At 42.6% G+C, this 23,521-nt stretch overlaps 1 protein-coding gene across 8 annotated transcripts in view; it reads right to left on the minus strand.

Moving 5' to 3' along the window:
- ZBTB46 (zinc finger and BTB domain containing 46) overlaps positions 1-23,521 on the minus strand; it is a 47,653-nt gene that overhangs the window by 6,740 nt on the left and 17,392 nt on the right. For 7 of the 8 annotated variants that reach the window (XM_053958447.1, XM_053958445.1, XM_053958446.1 and 4 more), the window contains 4 exons: positions 9,225-9,506; positions 3,124-3,296; positions 1,914-1,965; positions 1,506-1,817 (listed from right to left, as the gene is read on the minus strand). In XM_053958447.1, the coding sequence (XP_053814422.1) occupies positions 1,506-1,817; positions 1,914-1,965; positions 3,124-3,296; positions 9,225-9,506 (819 nt within the window). The remainder of the gene's footprint in view (positions 1-1,505; positions 1,818-1,913; positions 1,966-3,123; positions 3,297-9,224; positions 9,507-23,521) is intronic. The other variant, XM_053958451.1, reaches the window with a different exon arrangement.

Below are 23,521 nucleotides of genomic sequence, written 5' to 3' on the forward strand. Positions count from 1 at the left end.
TCCTTCTCCACAAGCCCAAGGGCAGCAGGACCTGGTGGGCTCTCTCATTCACCTTTCCACAGGAAAGGGCTGGGGAAGAAGCTCCTCACTAAGTCCACATTGTGCACAACTAAGTATTTCTCAATTTTTGTCTCCCTGAGATGCAACAGTATAATGAGAAAGAACTTCCCTGAAGAACTCTAGAGAACATTTGTAGAGGTTGGGTTTTTTTCCTTCTCAGCTGTCTCTCACACTGAGGAAAGAAACCCCACATGCTGACAAGCTGTGCTGCACACAGAGCAGCTGGAAGCTCTGCTCTTAATTATGCTACTTTCATATCACAGTTACCATAATCTGGTTTTGTATGTAAATATATATCAAGAGACACAGAAGTATTTAATCTTTTTGAAAAATAAGTGAATTTCATAGAACTAAACGGGAATTACAGATTTCTACCCATCAGGAACAGCCATTACTGATTCTGTATGCACACCATAAGTTACAATTAAACCTATGTAAAGCCTCCTTCCTCTGCTTCAACACCACTACACTCAGCCTGGCTAACTTAATTACAGTGTATAAACCAAACGAGTCACGAAAATGTACAGAACTCCTGAAAACCACAGCTAAACTCCAGCATGTTTTCTAAAAAAAAAACCCTGAAAGTACTCAAATATTGTATCAGTAAAAGATGCGAGCCTTGCAACAACTTTCAATCCCAAGTAACATACCCTACTGGACATATGAACAAGCAGTGTATTTTTCTCTTTTGAAAGACATAGAAAACCACTTTACAAACAGCAACCCTGTGCTTCCACGGCTCCTCAGTTCACAGTGAAAACCCCTGGAATGCCCAAATGGTCTAATGGACAGAGCACTAGAGCAGAACTCAGAATTGAATTCTGTTATTAATTCTATTGCTAGCACTTTCGACAACTTGAGGGATGTTATTTTCCTGAGGAATTGGAGGAAAACATCCCCATTTCTTTTATAAAGCACTTTGAGATCAACTGATTAAGCAGTTCAAGGTAGTGTTAGAACACAGAATGAGCACTCCAATAAAACAGCTGAAGTACCCATTTTGTGGACCCAAAAAAGTTATCTTTGCACAAAAATTACCCCAAGGCTGCAGTGACACAACATCTGGAACCAGCACAGCACCAATCAGCTTTGGGGAGTCACTCTATGAAATTACACCTGTGGAACATTTATTTGCAGCACGAGAACCACGGCACAATTTGCTTTTCCTAGTTCAAGGAAGTGTCTCATACACAACAACAGCAGCTACGTATCCTCAGGATCCTCGCTTGGCCCTACACTGTCCAAAAGCTCCAGCCCAGCCAGGTGGGCAGAGCCCAGGTAACACATTTTCACGTGGCTACTGAGGTTCTTCTGGGTGCCGAAGCCCTTCCCACAGCAGAGACAGACAAAGGCGCGCTCGCTCGAGTGCACGGACAGAAGGTGCCGGTCTAAGTCTGTCTTGTCACGAAACAGCTTGGCACAGTTAGGACACTGCATCTTCTTACAGTGGAAGTGGATGGTCTTCTCGTGCCGATCCATGTTGGATTTCAGAGTGAAGCTGGCAGGGCACTTGGGGCACTGGAAGCGGCCGAGCTGGCCGGCAGCGGCGCCGTCGGCGAGGCCGGGCCGGGAGCAGTCGAGCACGTCGAGCGGGAGGAGCATGGAGAAGGCGTGCTCGTGGATGTGCTCCTTCAGCTCCTCAGCACACTGGAACACCCTCCTGCAGAAGCCACAGGTCAGCCTCTTGGCCAGGGCCGAGTCCAGCAAAGTCCCACTGGCGGTGACGTCTGTGTCCTCAGATCTCGGGAAACTCGAATCTGAAACGGGACCGCGGGTACACACGCGATCAGAGGATCAGCCTCTTCTGGTATAAAATAACGACAGTTTAAAGATGCATTTTTCTCTCTGCTTACCTGAGTCAGAGTTATCAAACTGCCAAAGCGCCAGCAATCCATCAAAGGCAGCCTGCAAAGGAAAAGCACAGGGAAGTTAGGGCAGGCAAGACAAGAAGCTGTCCTGTAGGCAGAGCTGTGACTCCCATCGCTGTCACTGCCTTCATCCCTTCTCTAAGGGAGGCTCAGTCGCTTAGCCTGACAATTCAAAGTGCCTTTACAAAGCTTTCACTGCCAGAGCAGTGAACTGGGCCTTGATCTTGCCTCAAAACACCTTATCATTTGGTGTTTTGAAGACAGTAATCAACACCTCTGTTTAAGTCACAGATAACTACTCAGTTTCCAGTCTCACTAAGCATCTGTAGCTCCCACTCAGGCCAGTGGGAAATGCTGGACTGGATATTTTTAGTTGATACAACGGAACTGGAAAATTCTCCCTTAGCCCTCCACAGGTACTTTTCCACATAGGAGAGCCTGTAGAACACAAACACCTTCTGCACAGTTCCCCTTCTGCAATGCCCTCTGGCACTGCTGATGCAAATTCTAAATAAAAGCTGATTTTATCTTTTTTTTCCCCCTATAAATCTCCTGCGATATGCCAGCGTGTGGCAGATGGCAGCCCTGTATGAGGCACAGGCGTGCTGCAGCCCCGGCAGGTCTGTGCAGACCAGCTCACTTTGCTCTACGGGGATGGCAAAGCAAAACCTGTGTTTTCCACCCATTTGTTTAATAGAGTATCATTCAAAAATATTAAGAACAAGAAATGCTGCAGAAAGCTATGGATTTTAGGTCAAACTTCTCACTTCTGTAATAGAGAGAGACAGCCCACTTTTGACTGAATTTATACCGCTACAAGAAACCCAAATGCCCAACACCAGAAGTGAGCAATGGGTAGCTGAGGTCTCATGCCATTATTACATGCTAGTGTGCAATGTTGTGCAAATGAAGGGATTTACAATAAAAAAGGCATTCATATTTAAAAAACCCCAGAGGTTTTTGAACAGAAATTCTGCTGAGGTAAGACAGAAAGACTAAAATTGGGACAGCACCAGTCCTGACCCTCAACAGACTTCTAGTTTTAAAACAACCTGTATTTTTTCCAAAAAAAGCTCACAGATTGAAGTATAAGGTATTAGATCTTTCAAAATACTCCTAACTGGGGAAGATTTGATCAAACAGACACCTCTGCATTTCAAGTTCTTTGTATTCCTCCCTCCCCCCCAGATCTTACCTGGGTTGAGGAAGGCATCTCTCCTTTTATCCCCGTTTCTGGTGACATTTCACCAGAAGAGCAGATCCTGGTGGGGCTCTGAGTGGCAAGGTGTGCTGAAGGCAGCGGGGGAGATGGTGCTTCCAGTTTGCCATCACTTTCACCCCTTGAAGGATTCGAGCTGGTGCCAGGCCCTGGGGAACACAGGAAACGAATCTCACCCACGTGAACGAGCACCAGCTGGTGGCTTTAAAAACGGCCTCGCAAAGGCAGCGCCCCAGCACTCGCAGCTCATCTTCTGTCAGTGGGAGGGAATGCAGCAGGACAGGGATGCCAGGCTTTTGGTCTTTCTGGTTGAAGGGTTGGGGTTTTTTTTGTTGTTTTGTTTTTGTTTTGTTTTTTTTTTTTTTTGTTTTTTTTTTAAAGCAGCCTCCCCACCCAAATGTCTGTGTGTACTGGAGTGACGTTGCAGGGCTCGGTCACTACAGAGTCCGTCAGGAGAAAGAAGCACAGTGCAGCACAAATATCCACGTTTCTCTTGGAGAAGCACCATTCTGAACTCATACACTTCCACCTTTAAGGAAACTTCAAACTTCATTCCACTAGCTTTCTTGAATTTTATGCCACAGGTTCAGATCTCAAGATCTGTCCATGGTGTTTCATTTAATATCAGGCTGTCAGTATTGATCTCAAAGTGCTTTACAAAAGATGGAAAAAAGGATTCCTGTCACTCTATATTTAGCAAGGATGGAGGTTCAAATATTTGTACAAAACTGTTTGATTATACCTGACAGTCATTACAGTCTAAAAATCTCCTATAATTCAAAAGGAAAACATGCCGTGTCTGGCCCTCGCCTACACTGTAGCAACAGCCAAATGGAAAACAATATTCCAGAAACTGCCCTGAGAATCAATGACAAGGCTAAATACAAATAAAGACTGTGTCACCAATATCACTGTACATTACAAATTATTATACAAACTTTAGCACAGGCCTTGACTGAATATTGGAATGACATACGGAGGAGGTTGTTCTTTTTGAAATGCAAGGCGGCAAAACCAGAAGCAAATATGACATAAAATAAACAAATTCATATTTAAAGCATTCTATGCCCTAAAGGCTTTTTCATTTCCAGCAAAAAAGAGTCTGATGGAAACCTTCAGGGATATAAAAAAACCACTTTTTAATGCAGCTACAAATAACAAGTCACAGTTTACACTGTGTCCGAATACAATGCGCTGTGATCTGGGTGACAACAAAGCACTCGAGTGAAACCACACCAAGGTTTCAAAATGTGAACAATCCCAAACCTTACTTTTTTATCAGCTATCAAAGGAAATTCTGCTCTTGTGCCACAAGCTGGATGTTTGATTTGCTTTCCTCTGCTTTGATCACAGATCGATATCTTTCCCAACTGGGTTAACGCTGGGATAACAATGCTCCAAGGTTTCCTTCAGGTGCTGCTCATCTGTTGCTGTTGTCATTTTAATGCAGGACAACAAAATGCCAGAAATGCAAGACAGGAAAAATTCAGAGGAAAAAAGGAATTTATCAGTATTTCCTGTTAGGAACTGTTACCAGGAATCCAGCTCTACAGCTCCATAGCAGAATTCCTGCCTAGACAGACATGGGTTCTTTTTTTTACCCTTGAACATCCCAAACCGATTCAAACTGCCCCAAAGGCATCTCTGGGTTACACTTCTTTGAACTAATGGTATTTTAGCACACAGTAAAGATAAACCAGTGGGGCCTGGCTTGATGAACTCTTTATTTGCTAGAATTCTTCCCAGAGTTTCACAGGTTCCAAAAAAAAAACCTCTGCATTTAAAGCAAAACCTAAGGCAAATGAACAAGCAATGAAATAAAGCATTGAGAAGCAATAAACTATCATCCAAGGTATACAAACACACAAAGATGTACAACACCACAAAGATGAGTTTTCAAACAATAGTCAGTATTTATTTGGTTTCAACAACTGCAAGTAACACAAGAAGAGAGAAACCCACATCAATGACCCACACTTTGTACACAAAAACACAGATTTATGTCCATTCTGACTTGTAGTGTGAGAAACTTTTTTCCCTCCTAAACTTGTACGAAAATTAATTTTAAGCAAAAGTATTTTAACTTCTAAATCAGAAATCAAAACCACCTTCCTTCAGTCAGCTCTGCACACAGAAAATGAAGCAGGGGTTTAGCAATATTTGTGTGAATACAGAATTCTTGTGACAGCTGGACAGTAAAATATTGTGGAAAGGAGAAAGACAAAGTTATTATATCTCATTATATCTCATTTAAAATTGCATCCATTCTCCCCTAAATCTTCTTTTACCATGTACGAAAATTCCACACCAAACTGAATACCTTTAACTTCTTCCTGTGTAAAATGTATTTCTTAACATCCAGTGCAAGGATAAATTATTGGCTCCAATATACCACTAACTAAAAATAACCTATTAGCTGGTTTGCCCAAAAGAAAAGGGCTCTGTGTACCACATAATCACTTGGACTGGAAGCTTCATAGGAATTGCTTCTATAAACAGTTTCAGATGCCACAGGGTAAACAGGAAAAGCCAAACTTAGACATATAAAAAAGCCTTCAAATGTGCTATTCTGAAATGTGGAAGTCGCCCTTTAAGGGAGTCGTCCCCCCACGACGATCTGAAAGTTTTCTTTTTTTTTAATGAGAAAACAAGGGTGTAAACTAACCACCTCATTTTCTGATGCAAATTAAAATTCTCGTTCTCTTGATTATACTTGGCAAGACCATCTCCAAACATTCGACTGAAGCCTTTGAGACTCCTGGCCGTGTGATGTAACCGTGCGGAACAATGCTACCAAAGTTCAGGCTCATAAATGAAATAAGACACATTATTAAACCAAGGAGCTCTGCAGAGCAGCTCTGCTGGAGTGGAAATCACAGAACAACCACCTGCTTTTGGAGACAAACCAGGAATACATGGCAAGACCAGGAAAACTCTCATGATGCCTTATCAGAAAGGCACCCCCAGCAACAACCCAGGCAGGTTCAGTAACCAACAGTTCCCCAGACGGCCTCGGTGTTACCCATGAGTAATTCACACATTTTTTTCTGCAAAACCTGCGTGTTCCAGGTTTCTGAGCAGCATATGAACAACGTCAATCTTGATCACACATCATGAACATCAAACTCTCCCTTCAGCTGCAGGTTATCTGGCAACTGTGCTACCCAAATGGCAAGATATTTAAGTTTTCCCTTCTGATTTTAAATGAGTTTGAACTGGTTAACTTCAGAAGTTCACCATAGTGATATAACACCCCCACACACACATTCTGGGCTTCATTTTCCACCAGCAGAATGTCAAGTTCATACCTCATATGACCATATAATGAATTAGTTAAAAAGAGCACGTAGTAAAATAAAAACCTTGGGATATCCTCTAATTTCTAAAACAGGAAGAATTATGTGGAAGAGCAAGTGAAAACTTTTAATGTATGCAGTAACTTGGAGAGTAATATCCCCTTTAGAAATAGCTCATCCAAATTTTAAACATGTTTAACACCCTCTTTGCATCTGTCCACCTCCATTAAGTCTTTTTTCCTCCAGAAAGAAAAACAAAACAAAATCTGAATACTGCTCCTTGAGGCAGTTACGTACTGCAATGCTTTGTAAGAGAAGATAATCCAGTGATAGCAGCCAAGATTAAAAAACACTTCACTTCTTTACAGTCAGAGGAGACTGATCACTTATAATCCCTGAAATTAGTGCATTTCTTTTCAAATGAAGACAGATGAAAACCGCTGGGTTTGGTTCTCTTGTTAAATTCAGTTTTTTTCACTGTGCTCCTACCTACTCCCCCCTCCTTTTTTTTTTTTTTTTAAATATAACCCAGGAATTAAAATGACTCAACATCCTCAAATTGTTTTTGAAGAAAAATGTCAAAAAACACCTACAAAGCCAGCACCAACTTAGACTGTGCTTTTATATCTCCACAACCTTCTCACCACTTGCTTCACTGTCATTTTATACACTGAATATTCTCATCAAACTTGATGTCCTGTTGTATTCAGTAATGACCACTTAAAAGGGAATCGTATATCACAAGATCTTTTTCAAGTGATTAAAATAAATTGATACCTGTGAATCTGAATAAGATGAAAGAAAAATATGTCTCTTAACTCCTGGCTTCTATAAAAATCCTCTTACCAGGCCACAGCCACATCCCTGACTGCTGTGAGAGCTACAGACCAAGCAGGAAGTCTTCCTTTTGACTTGGGCATTTCGCTTTGCTTCCATAAAGATGAGATAATTGAAGCTCAGCTGAATGAAATCCAAGTAATAGTGAGAAGACTGGAAAATAAGGACCTCAAATACAGGCTGGACAGGACCTCCTGGGCCATGGCACCCTTCAGTGAGATATCAACTACCCCCCTTTTCTACAAGTATCAAGCTTTATTTTAAACCCAGCTGGTCTCCTGCCTGCACCATGCCCATCCTCAAGCTCTGCTTCTCAGGTGGTTGGGCAATCTCTAATTTTTAACCTGGATTTATGACTGCTTCATACACATTTATCTTTACGTCAAGTGGTGTTTCAGTTTTTAAGTATAACCTAAAATCCTCCAACAAGGAGAAGGATGATGGATAGAGGGCAGCCCTGTCATTATTCCAATTTATCAAGACAGAAGATGAAATTGCTGATTTCACCTGTCAGGAGCCACAGACCCGAAGCCGTGGTGCATCCATCACCCGCGGTCGCGCACCGATCCAGGCTCCCACCCTCCCTGTGCCAGCTCAGGGCACTCTGCTCCCTGCACCCAAACCCTGCCACTGAACTGAGCCACATCTGTGCTGTTCCACTGCAACTGAGGGATTTTCAACCCTGGAGCCCAGTCTGAACCGTCTAAATCTGATTTAACTGGAGATCCTTCGGGAAGTGAGTTACTGTGAAAGAAACCAGAACACTGCACCAGCCATTCCCCACAGATATTTAAGCTACACAATAAGGTACAGAAACTTTAAGGCTTTTGGATTTTTTTAAAAACAATTCCATTGTTCAGACATGAGAAGTGAAAAGAGACACTAAGTCTGACACTGCATTGTGCAATTATTTCCCTTTGTCACACAGCTCCAGGGATCAGTTGGCCACTTGGATGGGGCTTGGAGCACCCTGGTCTAGTGGAAAGTGTCCCTGCCCATGGCAAGGGGCTGGAAAGAGATGATCTTCAAAGTGCCTTCCAACCCAAAGCATTCTGAGATTCTGTGATTCATTCTCTTATTCTATGGCCATTAAAGTTATCTATCTTTTCCCACTGAGGAAACTAAAAGAAAATAGAATAATAGATATCCTAAGTGAACTTTTCATTCTATTTACATAGCCAGTTTTCTCACCATAGATAAAGATAAACCTTTTCTTCTGGAAATGAATATGTAGTACTCAGAAAACTGTTGCTTGCTCTATTCTATTTCACAAATGATGTATCTTCTCAGAGTATTATTAAGATACAGCATTAATAATTTCTTTCTTTATGCACTAGAGAAACAGGCTGCAATGAAGAAAACACAAAAATAGGCTGAAAAACCAGCTGTCCACACCTAATGGTTTCACATCAGCTGTCTCCAACAGATCACCAGTAGAAAAACATTCATTTCCAGGTGCAAGTATAAGAAAATCAATAGCTGCTCACTACTTACAAGTCTAAAATTAAACTGCAAGAAATATAGATCATGCAATCTACAACACCCCAATTGTTTCTACAGACACAGGAGCAACATTCAAGCTGTTCAACATCAATCAAGTCTGGATTCAAAACCTTCCCCGTAATGACTCAAATACTTTGTATTTTGTTTGTAAGTGCCATTGTGTGAGATGAGAGAAACAGAAATTTGAGGGCAAGCACTACAGGCTGAATATTTTCTTCTATGACTTCAGCAGTTAACAACAAATTGGATCAGAATCAGACGAAAGTTTCCATATTTTATGGAAAGTGGGATTAAGCAGGACTTAAACCTGGATATAAACACACCAGCAGCAACAAACGAGGCGGTGACCTGTATTTTCTTCTCACTAAAGATTTCCCCTAAAGCGTCACTAAGAAATAAAAAAAAAAAAAAAATAGAAAAAACAGAAGGCGGCCAACTTACGGGAGAGCGAGTGCGTGCCTTTGGGGAGGTACTCGAAGAGCAGCGAGCTGTCCTCGCTCAGCATGTCGGCTTTCAGCGACAGCAAACTGTTCTTACTCATCAGAGCCGCGCGCAGGTTGGCCACGGTGGCGGCCTGCAGCGCATCCTCCTTGTCCGGAGTCAGGGGCTGGTGGATGTAGCTGGACTCCCCTCCCAGCAGCGCTTCCTCCACGTTGGTGTAGGGCTCCGGCCGCTCCACCCTGCTGTCCGAGCTGCTGGGCTCCGTCCCGGCCGCATCAGCGCCTGCAGCGGGGGAGATGCTGTCAGAGACACACTGGGACAGGCCCGCCCTGCTGCGGGTCCGCCAAACAGCACCAGCAATGCAGCAACGCTGGCTTTGGCTTTGCTTCTCACATGGGAGTGCTGCCCTCACCCCCTTTTCCTGCCCTCACCCCCTTTTCCTGCCCTCACCCCCCTTTTCCTTACTTCATGCCCCCTTTTCCTGCCCTCATCCCCCTTTTCCTGCCCTCATCCCCCCTTTTCCTGCCCTCATCCCCTTTTCCTGCCCTCACCCCCTTTTCCTGCCCTCACCCCCCTTTTCCTTACTTCATGCCCCCTTTTCCTGCCCTCATCCCCCCTTTTCCTGCCCTCATCCCCTTTTCCTGCCCTCATCCCCTTTTCCTGCCCTCACCCCCTTTTCCTGCCCTCACCCCCTTTTCCTGCCCTCATCCCCCTTTTCCTGCCCTCATCCCCCTTTTCCTGCCCTCATCCCCCTTTTCCTGCCCCACAGCTGGGGGTTCTGTTTTTCCAGCCCCTTCCCTCCTGCCCCACCAACTGGGCTTCAGCTCAGTGCCACATGCTATGAAGGCAGGGCAGAGGATGTGTATTTTACCCACAGCCTGGATAAGACTATTTATTTATCTTAAACTAAGATTTCAGGATAATTTGCTAGTACTGAAATTACATTTAAAGGTTTAAGTTCTGTTTTCTCCCTAATTTTACACTCCAGTTAGCCCAAATTTTCACTCTTTGTTTCTTTCCCATGATGAAGGTTTTGAGAAACCCAGTAATAAACAGCCTTTAATAGTGGGGTGCTGAGTATAAATCCCTTGGGGTCACTTCTCTAAAAAATACACAGCAACCATTGGTTCCCAGCATATATCACAGGGTGGGTTTTATACAGAAATGTTACAGTTGAAAAAAAAAAAAAAAAAACCGAATCAGCCACTTCACAACATGTAACTACAAAGAAACTGTATAAAAAAAATAACATATTAGTAACAAATATATCAATTACTGAACCCAAACAAAACCAAAAAAGCTACAATAAAGCAAACTCCTTCCTGTGAAAACATAGCTTATCTTTGGATTTTTGGGGAAGTCTAATTGAAGAGCCTCCTTTGTTTGGACTTTGACTCTCTTATCAGCTTAAATAATTTATGTATTTTTATGTAAAGGAAAATTACTCTCAGACTCCTCTCTATTCTTCACATGAAACAACAAAAATTACACACAAAAAGGGCTGTTAGCCCATTTTAGAAGTGCATAAAACAAATTGCAATTACCTACTCCCCAATCTGCAGCAGCAAACACAGCTGACACACTCAAAGCCCAGCTGAGCACCTGGCAAACGGAGCTGAAGCTTCCCAACAAACTTATGCCTTTGTGGCATTTCTCCTATCAATGTAGAGGGGAAAAAAATCTATATCCAAAGAGAGGGCACAGATAATGAGCTATCAGATGGAGAAAGAAGCTGTTTTGCAGATCCTGAATATTTTATTGCCTCCTAGTTTAAAAGAGATTTAAATCTACTTAATGCAAGAGGGAACTATTAGAGCTCAAACCAGTGGTAGGACACTTACAAAATTAATACCTGCTGCTTTCATAAATTCACTTTGCGCTCTTCAGGGCAAGGAATTCAGGTGCTGTCCACACACAGCACTGCAATAAATTCACTCCTGTACAGAAGCTCAGGAGAAGGGAGGAGGCAGTGGGACAAACCAGCCCTTGGTTTCTACAGCTTCAAACCAGGGCAAGGCATTAATCTGCAGAGCCTTATTAAAAAATGCTAATGAGGACACTGGTACTGTGCCCACCTCCTGTAACCTGGAAAACAGCTGAAGGAAGATCATTATTTTTATCTCCATTTCACAGGTGGTGGCTGCCAGAGAAAGACGTGGGGACTCGCTCAAGGTGCCCAGCCTGTGGAGCCAGGAGCAGCCAGCAAATTTCCCAGTCCCAGCTCAGGGCATATCAGATTCCAGAACATGTTCAGATTGGTTCTACTAAGCTGCACTGTTCTGCTAGTACATCCTACTGCTGAAGTTGTTCCTTTAAAAAACAAACAGCCTCAAAGCAAACAATAAGGAAAAAGCAATCACAGGCAGAGTGCTCCCACACCCTGGAGATGCAGGGAATGCCCAAGGCTGGGGGGCTACAAACACAGTAGGAAGTTCATAAATGTGAACTACCAGAGATGCTCTCTGTTTAAAACAAACCATTTTCCCTCCTCCATCTGTGTTTTGCTTGTATAATTTCATATTATCAGTTTTATTAAATCTTAGCCAAGCAGAAGAATTCAAATGCTTTGAATTTTTATGTATTTTGTCATCCCTCCGTCAGAGGCTCACAGGATATCCACTTTTCTAGATGATAATGAAGGTTTTTTAAAAACAAGCCAGCATGTCTACATAAAGGAAAACTACAAGACAGTAAAAACCAGCAGCTGTTAAAAAAAGTGGTGAAGGAAGCAAATGAAAGCTTAGCCCATTAAACTGGTAAGGTAACAGAGAGCTGCATCACATCAAAGCCACAATAATACCACTGTCCCACTGCCTACATGGGGAATCACAGCACATAACTCGGGCCAGAAAGGGTGTTTGCCCACAAAACTGCATTCCCAAGTTACCAGGCAGGCAGGGAATCACCTTGTGCTTTCTGCACTCCTTTTCAGAGCCTGGTACAGCTGCTGATTGACAGTTGCCAGAATTGGCTGCTGCCCGCTGCACATAAACACTAATTGCTAAAACACACACAGATTAATTGTAACCACAACAAGACATTAAACGTTCCTCAAAAGCCAAGATTAGAGACAGACAGTGAAATAGATGCTTCAGAGCTTCCAGTATTTATAGCTGATGTAATCTAATCAAACACACATTATGGCAAAATAAATATCCACTTAGTCACATAAGTACTAAAATACTCTCAGCACACCAAAACCCAAAAAATGCACCAAGTTCCTCTCCACAGCGCCTCCAAAACCACTTCTCTTTTCTCTAGAATGCAGCTCCTTTTAACAAGATTTAGCCAAAGAATTATATGAATCGAAAGCATCCGTCACTTCCCAGTAATCCAAACTGTTTACTACAGCGCTTCAGCCCCGTGTAAACCAGGCTTTAGTCAATGAGCTTCTATTCTGCAATTATTCACTGCCACGGGCCCCAGAGCTCCATCCCAGCCCTCCAGAGCTCGTTTTTCACCCTGCTGGGACGGCCCCTGCGACTGCAGAGTTCCACACGCAGGAAATCCCGAGCTAAACACGGGATTAATGCTGCTCGGAAAACTGAGCTCATTAGTCTCTTTAGCAAATCATTATTTTGCAGTTATTCTATTACACCAGCCTACTTTCCAAAACACAGAAGCTTTAGAAAAGCTTTCTTAAATTTGTTGACTTGGGTGAATATTTTATTGTTAGCTTTTATTGTCAAATAAAACACAGAGCCTATTTTTTGACAATTTTGGCAACAGTACTTCCATACAATTCTGAAAACAACAGTAAAGTTCTTACCTACACACGAAGCATCACATAACAGGGATAAAAGGACTGCAAGCACCTTCTCACAGAGGTCACCCATCCCAGCTGAGCTCAAAACACACTTCATTCCCAGCCACACAGACCAGGCAGGCTTTAACAGATCCATGAAGAGGAATAAACCTCACACCAGGACAACAGGAGCAGTAAAATATTCCCAACACACCCAGGGTGGCTACTGTGTGAGCTCTGGAAGTCCTATAAACCGAGCTCCTGTCACAAACCCAGGAATGGGAAAAGCAAGTTGCACTAGTCACAAAAATTCAAGCACTACAGACATCTGGCAGCCCCCTGGAAAGGGCTATGGCACAAATCAAAGTAATGCAATGTACTAAAAGTATCCAAATGTTAATGTGGTAATTCATTTTCAAAGATCTAGGAAGAAGCTGACAGTAAAAAGCATTAAACCTAGCCCAACAATTGAACAAAACACACATGCCATCCCAGCAACAGCAAGGAAAGGCTGCATTTTAAAGGCTCCATTTACTACCTTAATTAATTACTTTAATACACAAACTATTTTTTTTGTTTGTATTTCTTCCCCCTGCTTTTGTAGTTTTTTCTCATTACAGCTTAAACTCAGCTGTTACCAAAGTACCTCCTCAGCATCTGCTTCTCTCACACCACTTATTTCTTGTTTGTACTGTGTTTTAACCTTCTCAGTAGACCCCCAGTGGGGTTTCCCAGACTCCCAATGCTATTATTCTCTTTCATAGTTGTTTTTTTTTAATTATTTTTCCCCTTTTCATCTTTTATTCCCGCTCTCTCACGTAGACAATTGAACATCTAGAAATCAGTAGCTGGAGAACTAAACCCATGAGAAGGGAGAAAGGTGTGAATAAAAGCCATACAAGGTTGTATCTGCTGCTGGAAAACTCAAAGCAGAAACAAGCTTTATCCACAAGAACTAAAGGCAATGTTTTGCAAGGTTGTTCTCTCTCAATATTGCACTTTTCATTACAGTCTCGAGGTAAGAGGGGATCTGTCACCTCCTCACAGCCCCGTTCAGTGTGGCAGGAGCACAAAGCAGGGATGCTCCTCCCTCGGTGGCCCCGGTCTCTGGAGTTGTGTGACAGAGGTGACCCCCAGCAGCGAGGGGCAGCCAGCCACAGGCACAGGAGTCCTTCAAAGGATGGCAACAGTACCTCACCTACCATTTACAGAGCTTTAAAGCAGCTCCTGTGTGTTTCTCCACCTGCCTGGCAAATTTCAGGAATCTTTGAGGAGCCCTCCCAAGCCGCACTGGAATGCAGGGTGTTTCATGAGCCATCCCTCCAGCACACCTTTCTCAGCTGGTGGTCTCAGCCCTCAGCACCTGGAGTAAACTCTGTGAAAGTCCCACAGCCTCCAAAGACAATGGCATTTCAAGCCACATGCCAAAAAAGCTCCTGAGCCTTTCCCGTAGCTCACCCCCCCTGCAGGACCCAATGAAGGTGGAAAGGTGAAGGAAGGGAAGACACCTCCAGGTACAGGAGTCCTGCTGTCAGCAAGGCAAGAACCCAGGAAAGTCCAGCCTGGAGAGAGGAGCAGCTGGACCTAGTCTGAAGCAGTGTCACCATCAGAGAGGGGAGTGAGAAGTCATCCTGACCTAGGGCAGCATTACTGCTCTGTCACCTGGAGTCATCTTTAAGAATTGTAGAATAAATCAGGTTGAAAGTGAATTCAGAGCTACTTTTAGAGTAAGAGTCCAGTGGCTTGTACAGCCCAGTTGTGAATATCAGCAGGGAAGACAGAGTACAACTTCCCAAGGTCCTTCCTTCACCTTTTGACCACTTTGTGAAGAATCTCCTCCTTTCACCCTTCCTGTAACTCACATCCATTACCTCTCATCCCTTCTCAACCCACATCTGAGAAGGGTCTGGCCCTGGATAATCCACCTACTCCCCTTCTTTTCTCCAAGATTTCAAACCAAGCTGTCTCAGCCTCTCTTCACACACATCATCTTGATGGCCTCAGCTGCACTTGCTCAAGCTTGTCAAAGTCTTTCTTGGCCTGGAGATGCCCAAACTGGATCCTGTACTCCAAGTGCTGTTCCTAAGGCAGGCAGCCAGCCTTCCCTGGCTGCGAGGGCACACAGGCTCCTCTTCAGCTCCTTACTCACCAGAAGACATTTTCTGCAAAGCTGCTGTCTTCTCTCCTTGGCTGCCAAACTGCTGCAGGGGGTTATCCTGTGCCACAAGCAGGACTTCACACTTGTCTTGGTGGAATTCCTGCTGTGCCTGGCACCGCTGCCTTCCAGCCAACCATCCCTCCCAGCCTGGTGCCATCCAACATCCCACCACACAAGTTGTTAATGAACAAAGTCAACAGCCTCAGGCCTGGAAGCAGCCTGGGATGGCTGCGGGCATCGCACTTCCTGGGGCAGATGTTTGGCTCTCCTGCACACAGCTGGATACTTTTTAGTGTGATGGAAAACATAATTTTTTTTTCTGTTTACATCATGACAAGTAAAAAGGGAAGAGGTCCCAGCATCAGCAACTTCTCCCATGCCATATTCCTGCACCCTCCCCTGCTACTCCCTCAGTGGCACCAAGACCACACGTATAGTTGTGATTGAACTTGAGACAGGAACTAATATGTTAAAAATAAATTAATTTATTAAAAAAAAGTTTAAGTGCAGATCAGTTCCCCTATCTGGTTCTCTACATGGTCACAGAGATTTTCATCAGAACAACTGCAGGAGAGCGTGGGAGTGCAATTAAGTACCAAAGGAAAGTGGGAGCCACTTAAACTCAGCTTTTGTTTCAGGTACACTGACAAAATGTGACCCAAAAAAACTTAGGTGAAATAAAAGACTTAATTTTCTGGTTCTTCAACCTATCTGGGTCAAGTATCTGTCTGACAGTTGATTTTATCTAGAATTCCAGGGATGATGTTTCTTGTGTAAGTTTAGGAAGGTTTGGCTTGATCTCCTTTTGTACAAAAGGCAATTAATTTTTAAACTCTCAGGGAAAAAAAAAAAAAAAAGAAAAAATAGCTTTCGTTTCATAGTGTGGTTTTTGATTGGGAATTTAAAAAAAAAAAAAAAAAGGAGCACACAGGCTGGCAGAAAAATGACAATCTTTTACCAGCTGCTAAAAATATCCTTGAAGTTTGTATTTCAGTTCCCTCCTCCTTTCTAACAGAAATCTTCCAAAAGTGTTTCACAACTCACTATTTGTTAAGCAAACCCCAGCATTCTCACCCACTGCAATATTTACATGGGGAAGTGATGCCATGAGCTATATTGGGTTTGATTTGCACTATTTTACAACCATAACAGCAGACATGTGGATACAATAAATGTGCACAGCATTCAGAATCAGCTCCAATTTCCTCGAGCAGGAAACAATCAAGCAAACATAGATATTTAACCACAACACATATGATCATTAAAAACTGCCTTTATGTTGAAAGCTGTAAGATATCTTAAGTGAATCCTTATGGAATAAAAAACTTGGTGTCCTTCAGGCTGTGCTTTCCCAACCCTCTTCTTTGAGGTTTGAGCCCTACTACAGCTTCTCCACCACGACTCAAAGCAGGGTGACCTGGGACTGTCAGGATTTGAGTTCTGAAAAACACTGTGCTGCAGGAAAGAGCCAATTTCCAATGCTGCTCCTGTTTCTGGAGGGGTCAGGAGGAGCCCATGCCAGCTGAGGCTTCAATATAATTTTTCAGCCTACAGCCATAGGATGTTCACTCTCTGTGTTTTACCAGCAGAAACATTCTCCTCACCAGCTCTAGAACACTACTGCTAAAATAAACCAGGCTTGTTCTACACAAATATGACCTGGTTTTATGTTGCTATTCCTGCAGCATGTTCCAAGCACAAGTGTACCCCCATCTTTGTCTTCCTCAAAACAGTAATCAGTGTACAAATAACTGGAAAATTCCCTCTACTCCTCCTGGTACCTGGAAAAAAATAATCAATTTTAATCTCTTTCCCGTAATATTTGTTTTTCTACCATTGAATCAAGTTCTGCAGACACTTTCCTGTGGTCAGCAAAAGGAGCTCCTGGCCCAAACCCTGCTGCTTGTTGCTGCTCCCCCACCTCCTGTCAGTGACCTCAATTCAACTGTTCCTTGGGCTACAGAGCAAACCTGGCCAACTGCTGATCTTCCTAAAAAAAGGTAAAACAGAGAGAAATGGTTAAACTGGGTGAGTTAATTGTTTTAGAAACTATTCTAAAGTGGGATAATACAGTGTCCTTGCAGGAGCAGGAATGACTGGGAAGTGCAGAAACACCTTAAACCACTCTTGTTTCTCCAAAATATGCAGAGAATTGTAGAGTAATTTGAGACTATCACTTTAACAGTACTGCAAGCTTAACCTCTTTTTCCAAGTCTCTTAATTCAGGCAATGAAAGGAGTGACACTATTCCCTGCTGCTCCTCAGGACAGAGGAAGACACAAACATGAAGGGACAGAAATAAAACATTCAAGTACCACATTAAATATGAATATTGGCACTCGTGATATGACAGAATGCTGAGTTATAAACTCTGAAAATCCTCAGAACAAATATTTACCTTTTGAAACACGTGCCTTGGGAAAAAAAAAAAGAGAATAAAAAATTAATCAGAGGCCAGTAGAGAAAAGCTTGGGTTTGATTCCCAGGCACTGCATCTTAAGAATAAATTCCTACTACATTTTAATGCAAAAGCAGCACTGCAAATAAGGAAATTGAAGGCTTGAACAGGGCTGATTGCAAAGTAGGAACAGAATTTATGTTAAAATGCCAAAAGCTTATTGATTTCTCACTCAAATTTTCAAAGTAAAGAACGAAAAAAGGGGTAAAAAGTTTTTGAAAAGTTGAGATCTCCTTAAGGAAGAGCACAAGGCACAAATAAAATAGTGAGAAGGGCACTCGAGAGAGGGAAAATGCCTCTGATCTCTGGAGTTAAAGCAGATTAACAGAATCAGAACTGCTACCACAAGGAGGAGGAAGAGGAGGAGGAGGGCTTGGGAGCCTGGGGAATGCAGGGTGGGGAAAGGAAACAGACACTGAGCATTGAGCTAAAGCTGGTTTAGGGTGGAACCATTTTAAAGGCAGGGTGTAGCCAGGGAGTAAGTGTGTCTGGGTTTAAAGCAATGATTTTAGTTTCCAAACTTGAAAATAACCTGACCTAACCCTTCAATAACAGAAATTCTAAAGTTACTCCTGCAAAGATTTTATCCTAATAACTCCATTAGCCTGTAGCCGTGGTGATACAGATAACCTGAATTATTCACTGAGCACCCTCTGCAAAATTCTCAATGTGGACACAGATCAGTGGTGTTTGGGGTTGTTTTTTTTTTATTTGGTTTTACATTTTGAGCAACTCTCAGCCACCTCCACACAGCTTCAGGCACACCAAGAGTTCCAGAGAGGGTCCAGAAACCTGGGCAGCTCCTAAGCCCAAGGAATGCAGGCTAAGCCGATTTTGGGCTAAGAAAGAATTCAGGGGGTGGCATAAGAGCACAGAGCTGTAACCCCTCCTTGCCTGGCTGCATCACTGCTCACCAGGGTATCAAAATATCTCCCCAGCAAAACCCCCTCAATTGCAGCAAAGATTTAACACCTTGCACCATAACTGCAATGTCATGGCTGTAAAAGAAGGTGGAAAAATGCAGTAATGAACTTAATTTTCCAAGTGGTAGGCAATTTGTAGTTTACTATTACCTACCCTCAAAAATACTCCAACACCTTTCCAATAAGCTGTTTTAATCCAAAACACCTATCCTGCTTAAAAAATGATCTTTCCAAAATGAGGCATAAAATAGGTCTAAGTAACAAACCACAAGTAAGAAATTATTAAAATTTGAGCCTTTGTTGATTTTTAGGACATCAGACATTCATCTGACAACTGAAATTTTAGCCAGCCCAGTTTTCAGTCATGGCTGTAGCAAACCATTAAAACACCTGAAGTTTTCCCATTGCAACCAGCACTCAGACCATGGCAGGTGGACTGGAGACTCCCTCTCTTCAAATCAAAATCCTTTTAAAGGAAGAGTAACTGACTGTATTCTGTCCCAGTGACTTTTCTGGCTGGATAATTTCAACACTGCCTGCTTCCAAAATGTCTCTTAGCATCTCCTTCAATACATTCATTTTTTGTCTTGTAGAACAGAGCAAATATCTTTACCTGAATCCTGAGTACCAACACCACACTCTTCTTTCCCACCTTTTGTCATTTTGCAAAATCTGGATTCCTCTAGGTGGACCAACATGCTTGCCAAATACAATGGGAACAGGGGAATTACTTATTTAATAATGACTTGAAAATATAAATCAAGGGAAGATCTGAAGATTTGCATTGACAAAGGGACAGAGATATAAGAAGCCCAGTAGCTTGCTGAGAAAAACCAACTTTGTTTCAAGAATAAACTCATCCTGTACTAAGGCAATCCGAACATTCACCTGCCTGTACTCGGGTCCAGAGACCTCACCTGCAGAAACTTTGTTGAGTTCATCTGGAATGAGCCCTTCCTTGCCTGCCTCTGAAGCCTTTTTGCAATGTAAGCTCCCTGTGTGATCCAACTGTTCAGCATCTGTGCTCCCCAACAGCTCCTGTAATCATAATTTGCTCTCTGGAAACCAAGGCAGAAAAAGGGATGGGGAATGTTGACGACACCAGCTGTCTCCAGAATTCCTGGGGAGCAGAGCTCCTGCAGCAGCCACTGCAGCCACACGTGTGGCATTGGAAAACCAGCGACTTCAGCGGCTCCTCACCAGGAGGGAGGAAACTTGTGCATAATTAAAGATTTTGATGGGGAAAACGTTAAAGGAACTGTGAGCTCTGCAAAGTCAGAGGGATACAGCCAAGTCCTGCCTGTCCTTCCCATGGAGGTCACTAGTCTGGGCTTACTCAAGTCCTGAAGCTCTTCTTAACAGAACACAGCAATTCCAATACACGTATTAAAGGAAAGAAAAGAGTTCCCAAACTGTAGCGCCTTTAGAAAGGGCTGCTCTGTTTTTAAAATGATTAGCTTCATTTCACAGTCAATTGGCACGCAGAAATTCACTTGCAGCTTTTGGGTGCAAACACTCAGAAGACGTGTGGGAGTATTTCCTTGGAAATAAATTCCTGAATCATAACTACCATGCTTGAACTAACACATTAATAAAGGCGTCAATAAATTCTTCAGAAGACACCCTTCAAGTGACAGTTTTCCATTATGTGAAGAGGCAAAACCAGCAACACTCTGCTGGCTTAACAGTGAAGATATCCATTCTCTTTTCCAAACACCACCTGATCCTGTAGTCCACACACTCAGGATGTGTAATCCTGAAAAACTTTTATCCAGCCAGGTTAAAAGAACAGGAACCCAAGGCAGATAAAGATGTTCAAGGCACAGGAATACTTCTGAATTTCGTAAGCATCTTTGATACAAAAACTAACAAAGACTAAAAACCATGTTTAGAAAACCTATAAAATTCAAGAAAAAGGGATAAAATAAAAGGCAGACCTGTTCTTTTGGCAAGTCCATGGAGGAAATTCTTCTTGGCTCAATTATGAATAAAGTTATTATTTATAAAAGCCCATCCTTCAGTTTACTTTGGAGAACTGCTGCTTCAAGTTAATGTGTCTTGATGAGGAAAACATATATATGAATGTTTCCTACAAGGAATGACAGACTGACATCCTGAACAACCCAAACAGGATGAGAAAGACAAAATGCAACGTGTTTGATGCTAAACAGACAGTCCAAATTAATAAATAGAGACTAGCATGAAAAGATGGTGCTTGTCAAGCTTTGTGCTTGACTGACACCACCCTGAGAAACTGAGAGCTGAATCACAGTCCCAGTCCAGCACCTCAGTTTTCCATTTGCATTCTTCTGCAAATCCTATTTGATAATTCTTTCTTGGATGGAAAAGACAATCTTCACAGCAGACATTAACAATCTCTTGCTATTTCCATTATGTTAGATTACCATTAATAAGATTACCTCAGACACTCCTTTTTATTTTAATCACCAATGTTGTCAGAATAGCACCCCACCAGCATATGGGAAATCAACAGACTCGCAAAGAATTTTCTTACCCTTTCAACTTAAATAAAATCTATGTCTTTTTTTGAGATGTCATTGATTTGTATTTAAACAGTCTACTTAAGTATCTGGGACACTTTAATACACCTGCCTGTACTGATAAGAATGTTTTTCCCACTGAAAGCAGCACCATTGCTGAGTGTGAATGAGCCGAGTTGTTTCAAAAGCAAAGTTTCAGTGACAGCAATGTGCTTCTTTGTAATATAATAAGAATTAAATAATCCTATATATAATAGAGGAGTAGGAAGTGTATTTTTCATCTGTCAAAATCCTACCCCAAATAATCACTGAATTTAAAGGGTGATGCAATGGTTACTTGCAGGAGTCCCCTTCCAAAATGCTGCTGAAATGCAGTGCTGTTTGCAACCAAGACCAAAAGAGTACCTTACACAATTTCAGGAGGAAGACTGAGCTTTGAAGAAGTATTCTCCTGAACCAGCTTTTGCATTTCCAGAATGCAATGTCTGTGTTAGCCCAGCAGTAGAGAGGCATTTGTAAACCACCCCAGTGAACCCAGCAAGAGCTTTCAGCCTTAGCAAGCAGCATCTTAAAATAATGGATAGGAGAAGAAAAATGAACGAGCCTTAAAGAACAGAGAGTTCTAGGCAACTTTCTTTCCTCTCAATTACTTCTGAAAGAACATTCAACACCCATTTCCTCAGTGAGTGAGCAGCTTTCCATCTTAGCTGTGTACATTGCTGATAGGAACACTTCTAAACAAATGAGGTAAAAGAGAGCCCTAGACTATGAAGTATGTTTTAAAAAATGAAATCTGACATGACTAAATCAAAGACAACTTCAAGCTGAAACTTAAACACAACCCAAATACTTGTTACAAGCGTCTGCACTGTGTCATTACCCATTTGCACACAAGAAAATCAATTATTCTTCATACTTAAGAGTCAAGTCTGCAACACCTGTACAGCACTGATGAATTCTAACAGGAGAGGGAAGAACCTGAGGTACCAAAATCCAGCCTAAACACTACTCTGTAGCTCAGGATATGAAGTTTGCAGGAAAAAAATCTCCCATCTGCTGGATATGGGAAATACCAGAAGACCCTACTGCTTGCAGGGCCCCAGACAGGGTGTTTTTGGGGTAGCAGGGTTGCTTTTACTTCACAGTGAAAGAGCAGCAGCCTCACTTGAGTGCCCATTTGATTTCCCCCCCAAACCACAGGTTCACCACATGAGAGGCTGCCTGTGGACAAGGTGTCCAAGGTTAACCGAAACTGAACATGTACAGATCTCAAATCCTTTGAAATCATACTGAAAAAATCCCCAAAGACACCACAACTTGACCTACAACACAGGCAGGGCTTGCAGAGACAATCCCTGCTGCTAAGCCCACATTCACCCATTCCACAATTTCAGGCCCCACAATGCAGAGGAACCTCCCTGTCCAGCGGGGCAGAAAGGAGAATTTCACCTGCATTCACCTCTCCAGATGGCCAATATGGGGAGCCCAGGAGCAGCTCAGTCTCCACACCCCCCTCTTGTTCCTCATGGACACACTGCTCTCTGCCAGTTGCCACTGCCAGCACAGGCAGCCCCCAAACCTGTTCATTTTGGACAGCAAGTCTTGCCACTCATTTTTTTTCCTTTTCTTTTACCAGCACTATTGGAATATTCATATTCTTCCCCCAACCACCACCATCCAGTTGCCCTTTTCCCACCACTGAAACCACCTCCTTTATTGGAAACTGCATTTAAGGCAATATTTGGAACAAATAATTTGTTGTGTCTGCTGACATGCTGTCTCAGCACTGTGCTGAGTCAAGCCCCTGAGCCATCTTCCTCTCATCTGCAAACAGCCACTGCAATTTAATTCCCTAACAATTAGGAATTAAATAATCTAAGTTTCATTCAGCTTCCAGTAATACAATCTCTTCTGTTGTGCACTATTCTCCATAAAGACACTCAGTCTACACCCAGCTTTCCAAGAGGATCAGAGCAGCAGCTCTGTTTCTGCAGCCACTCCAACATGTCTGGTTCACTCCAGGTACCTCCAAACCCACATCCCTCAGACAGCACAAGTGATTGAGCTGTTTTTATGGGATGCCGTGGAAAATGAAAAATAGTTGCATGAGAACAGAGACCAGGTAACCCATGCTGAGTCTTCACTCAAAACAAGGATAAAATACACGCATTGCAAAAATTGAAATTCTTCATAAATCACTGTTGCCTTAAATTATCTCACATTTTTCTTCTAACTGACATTGTTTAGATTTTATCATCAGCTAATTACAATCATTACATGCAATTATCTTGCTGCAGCAGATAACCATTAAACATAATAAATCTCAAGACATTTGCAGAGTTACTGCTCAATGAAAACCACATTTAAACTCCAGTAGGTGAGCAACTTCAACCTCCTTTTTTCAGCCCATAAAGACTTTTAAGACTTTCAGTACTCTTTGTATTGTTTCTTTCATCCAAATTTGGCAACATAAAAGTCTATAATCTCACACACCCTTCTCCTGGCTGACTTG

The sequence above is a fragment of the Vidua chalybeata genome, chromosome 17 (genome assembly GCF_026979565.1).
Source record: "Vidua chalybeata isolate OUT-0048 chromosome 17, bVidCha1 merged haplotype, whole genome shotgun sequence".
Taxonomy (NCBI): domain Eukaryota; kingdom Metazoa; phylum Chordata; class Aves; order Passeriformes; family Viduidae; genus Vidua; species Vidua chalybeata.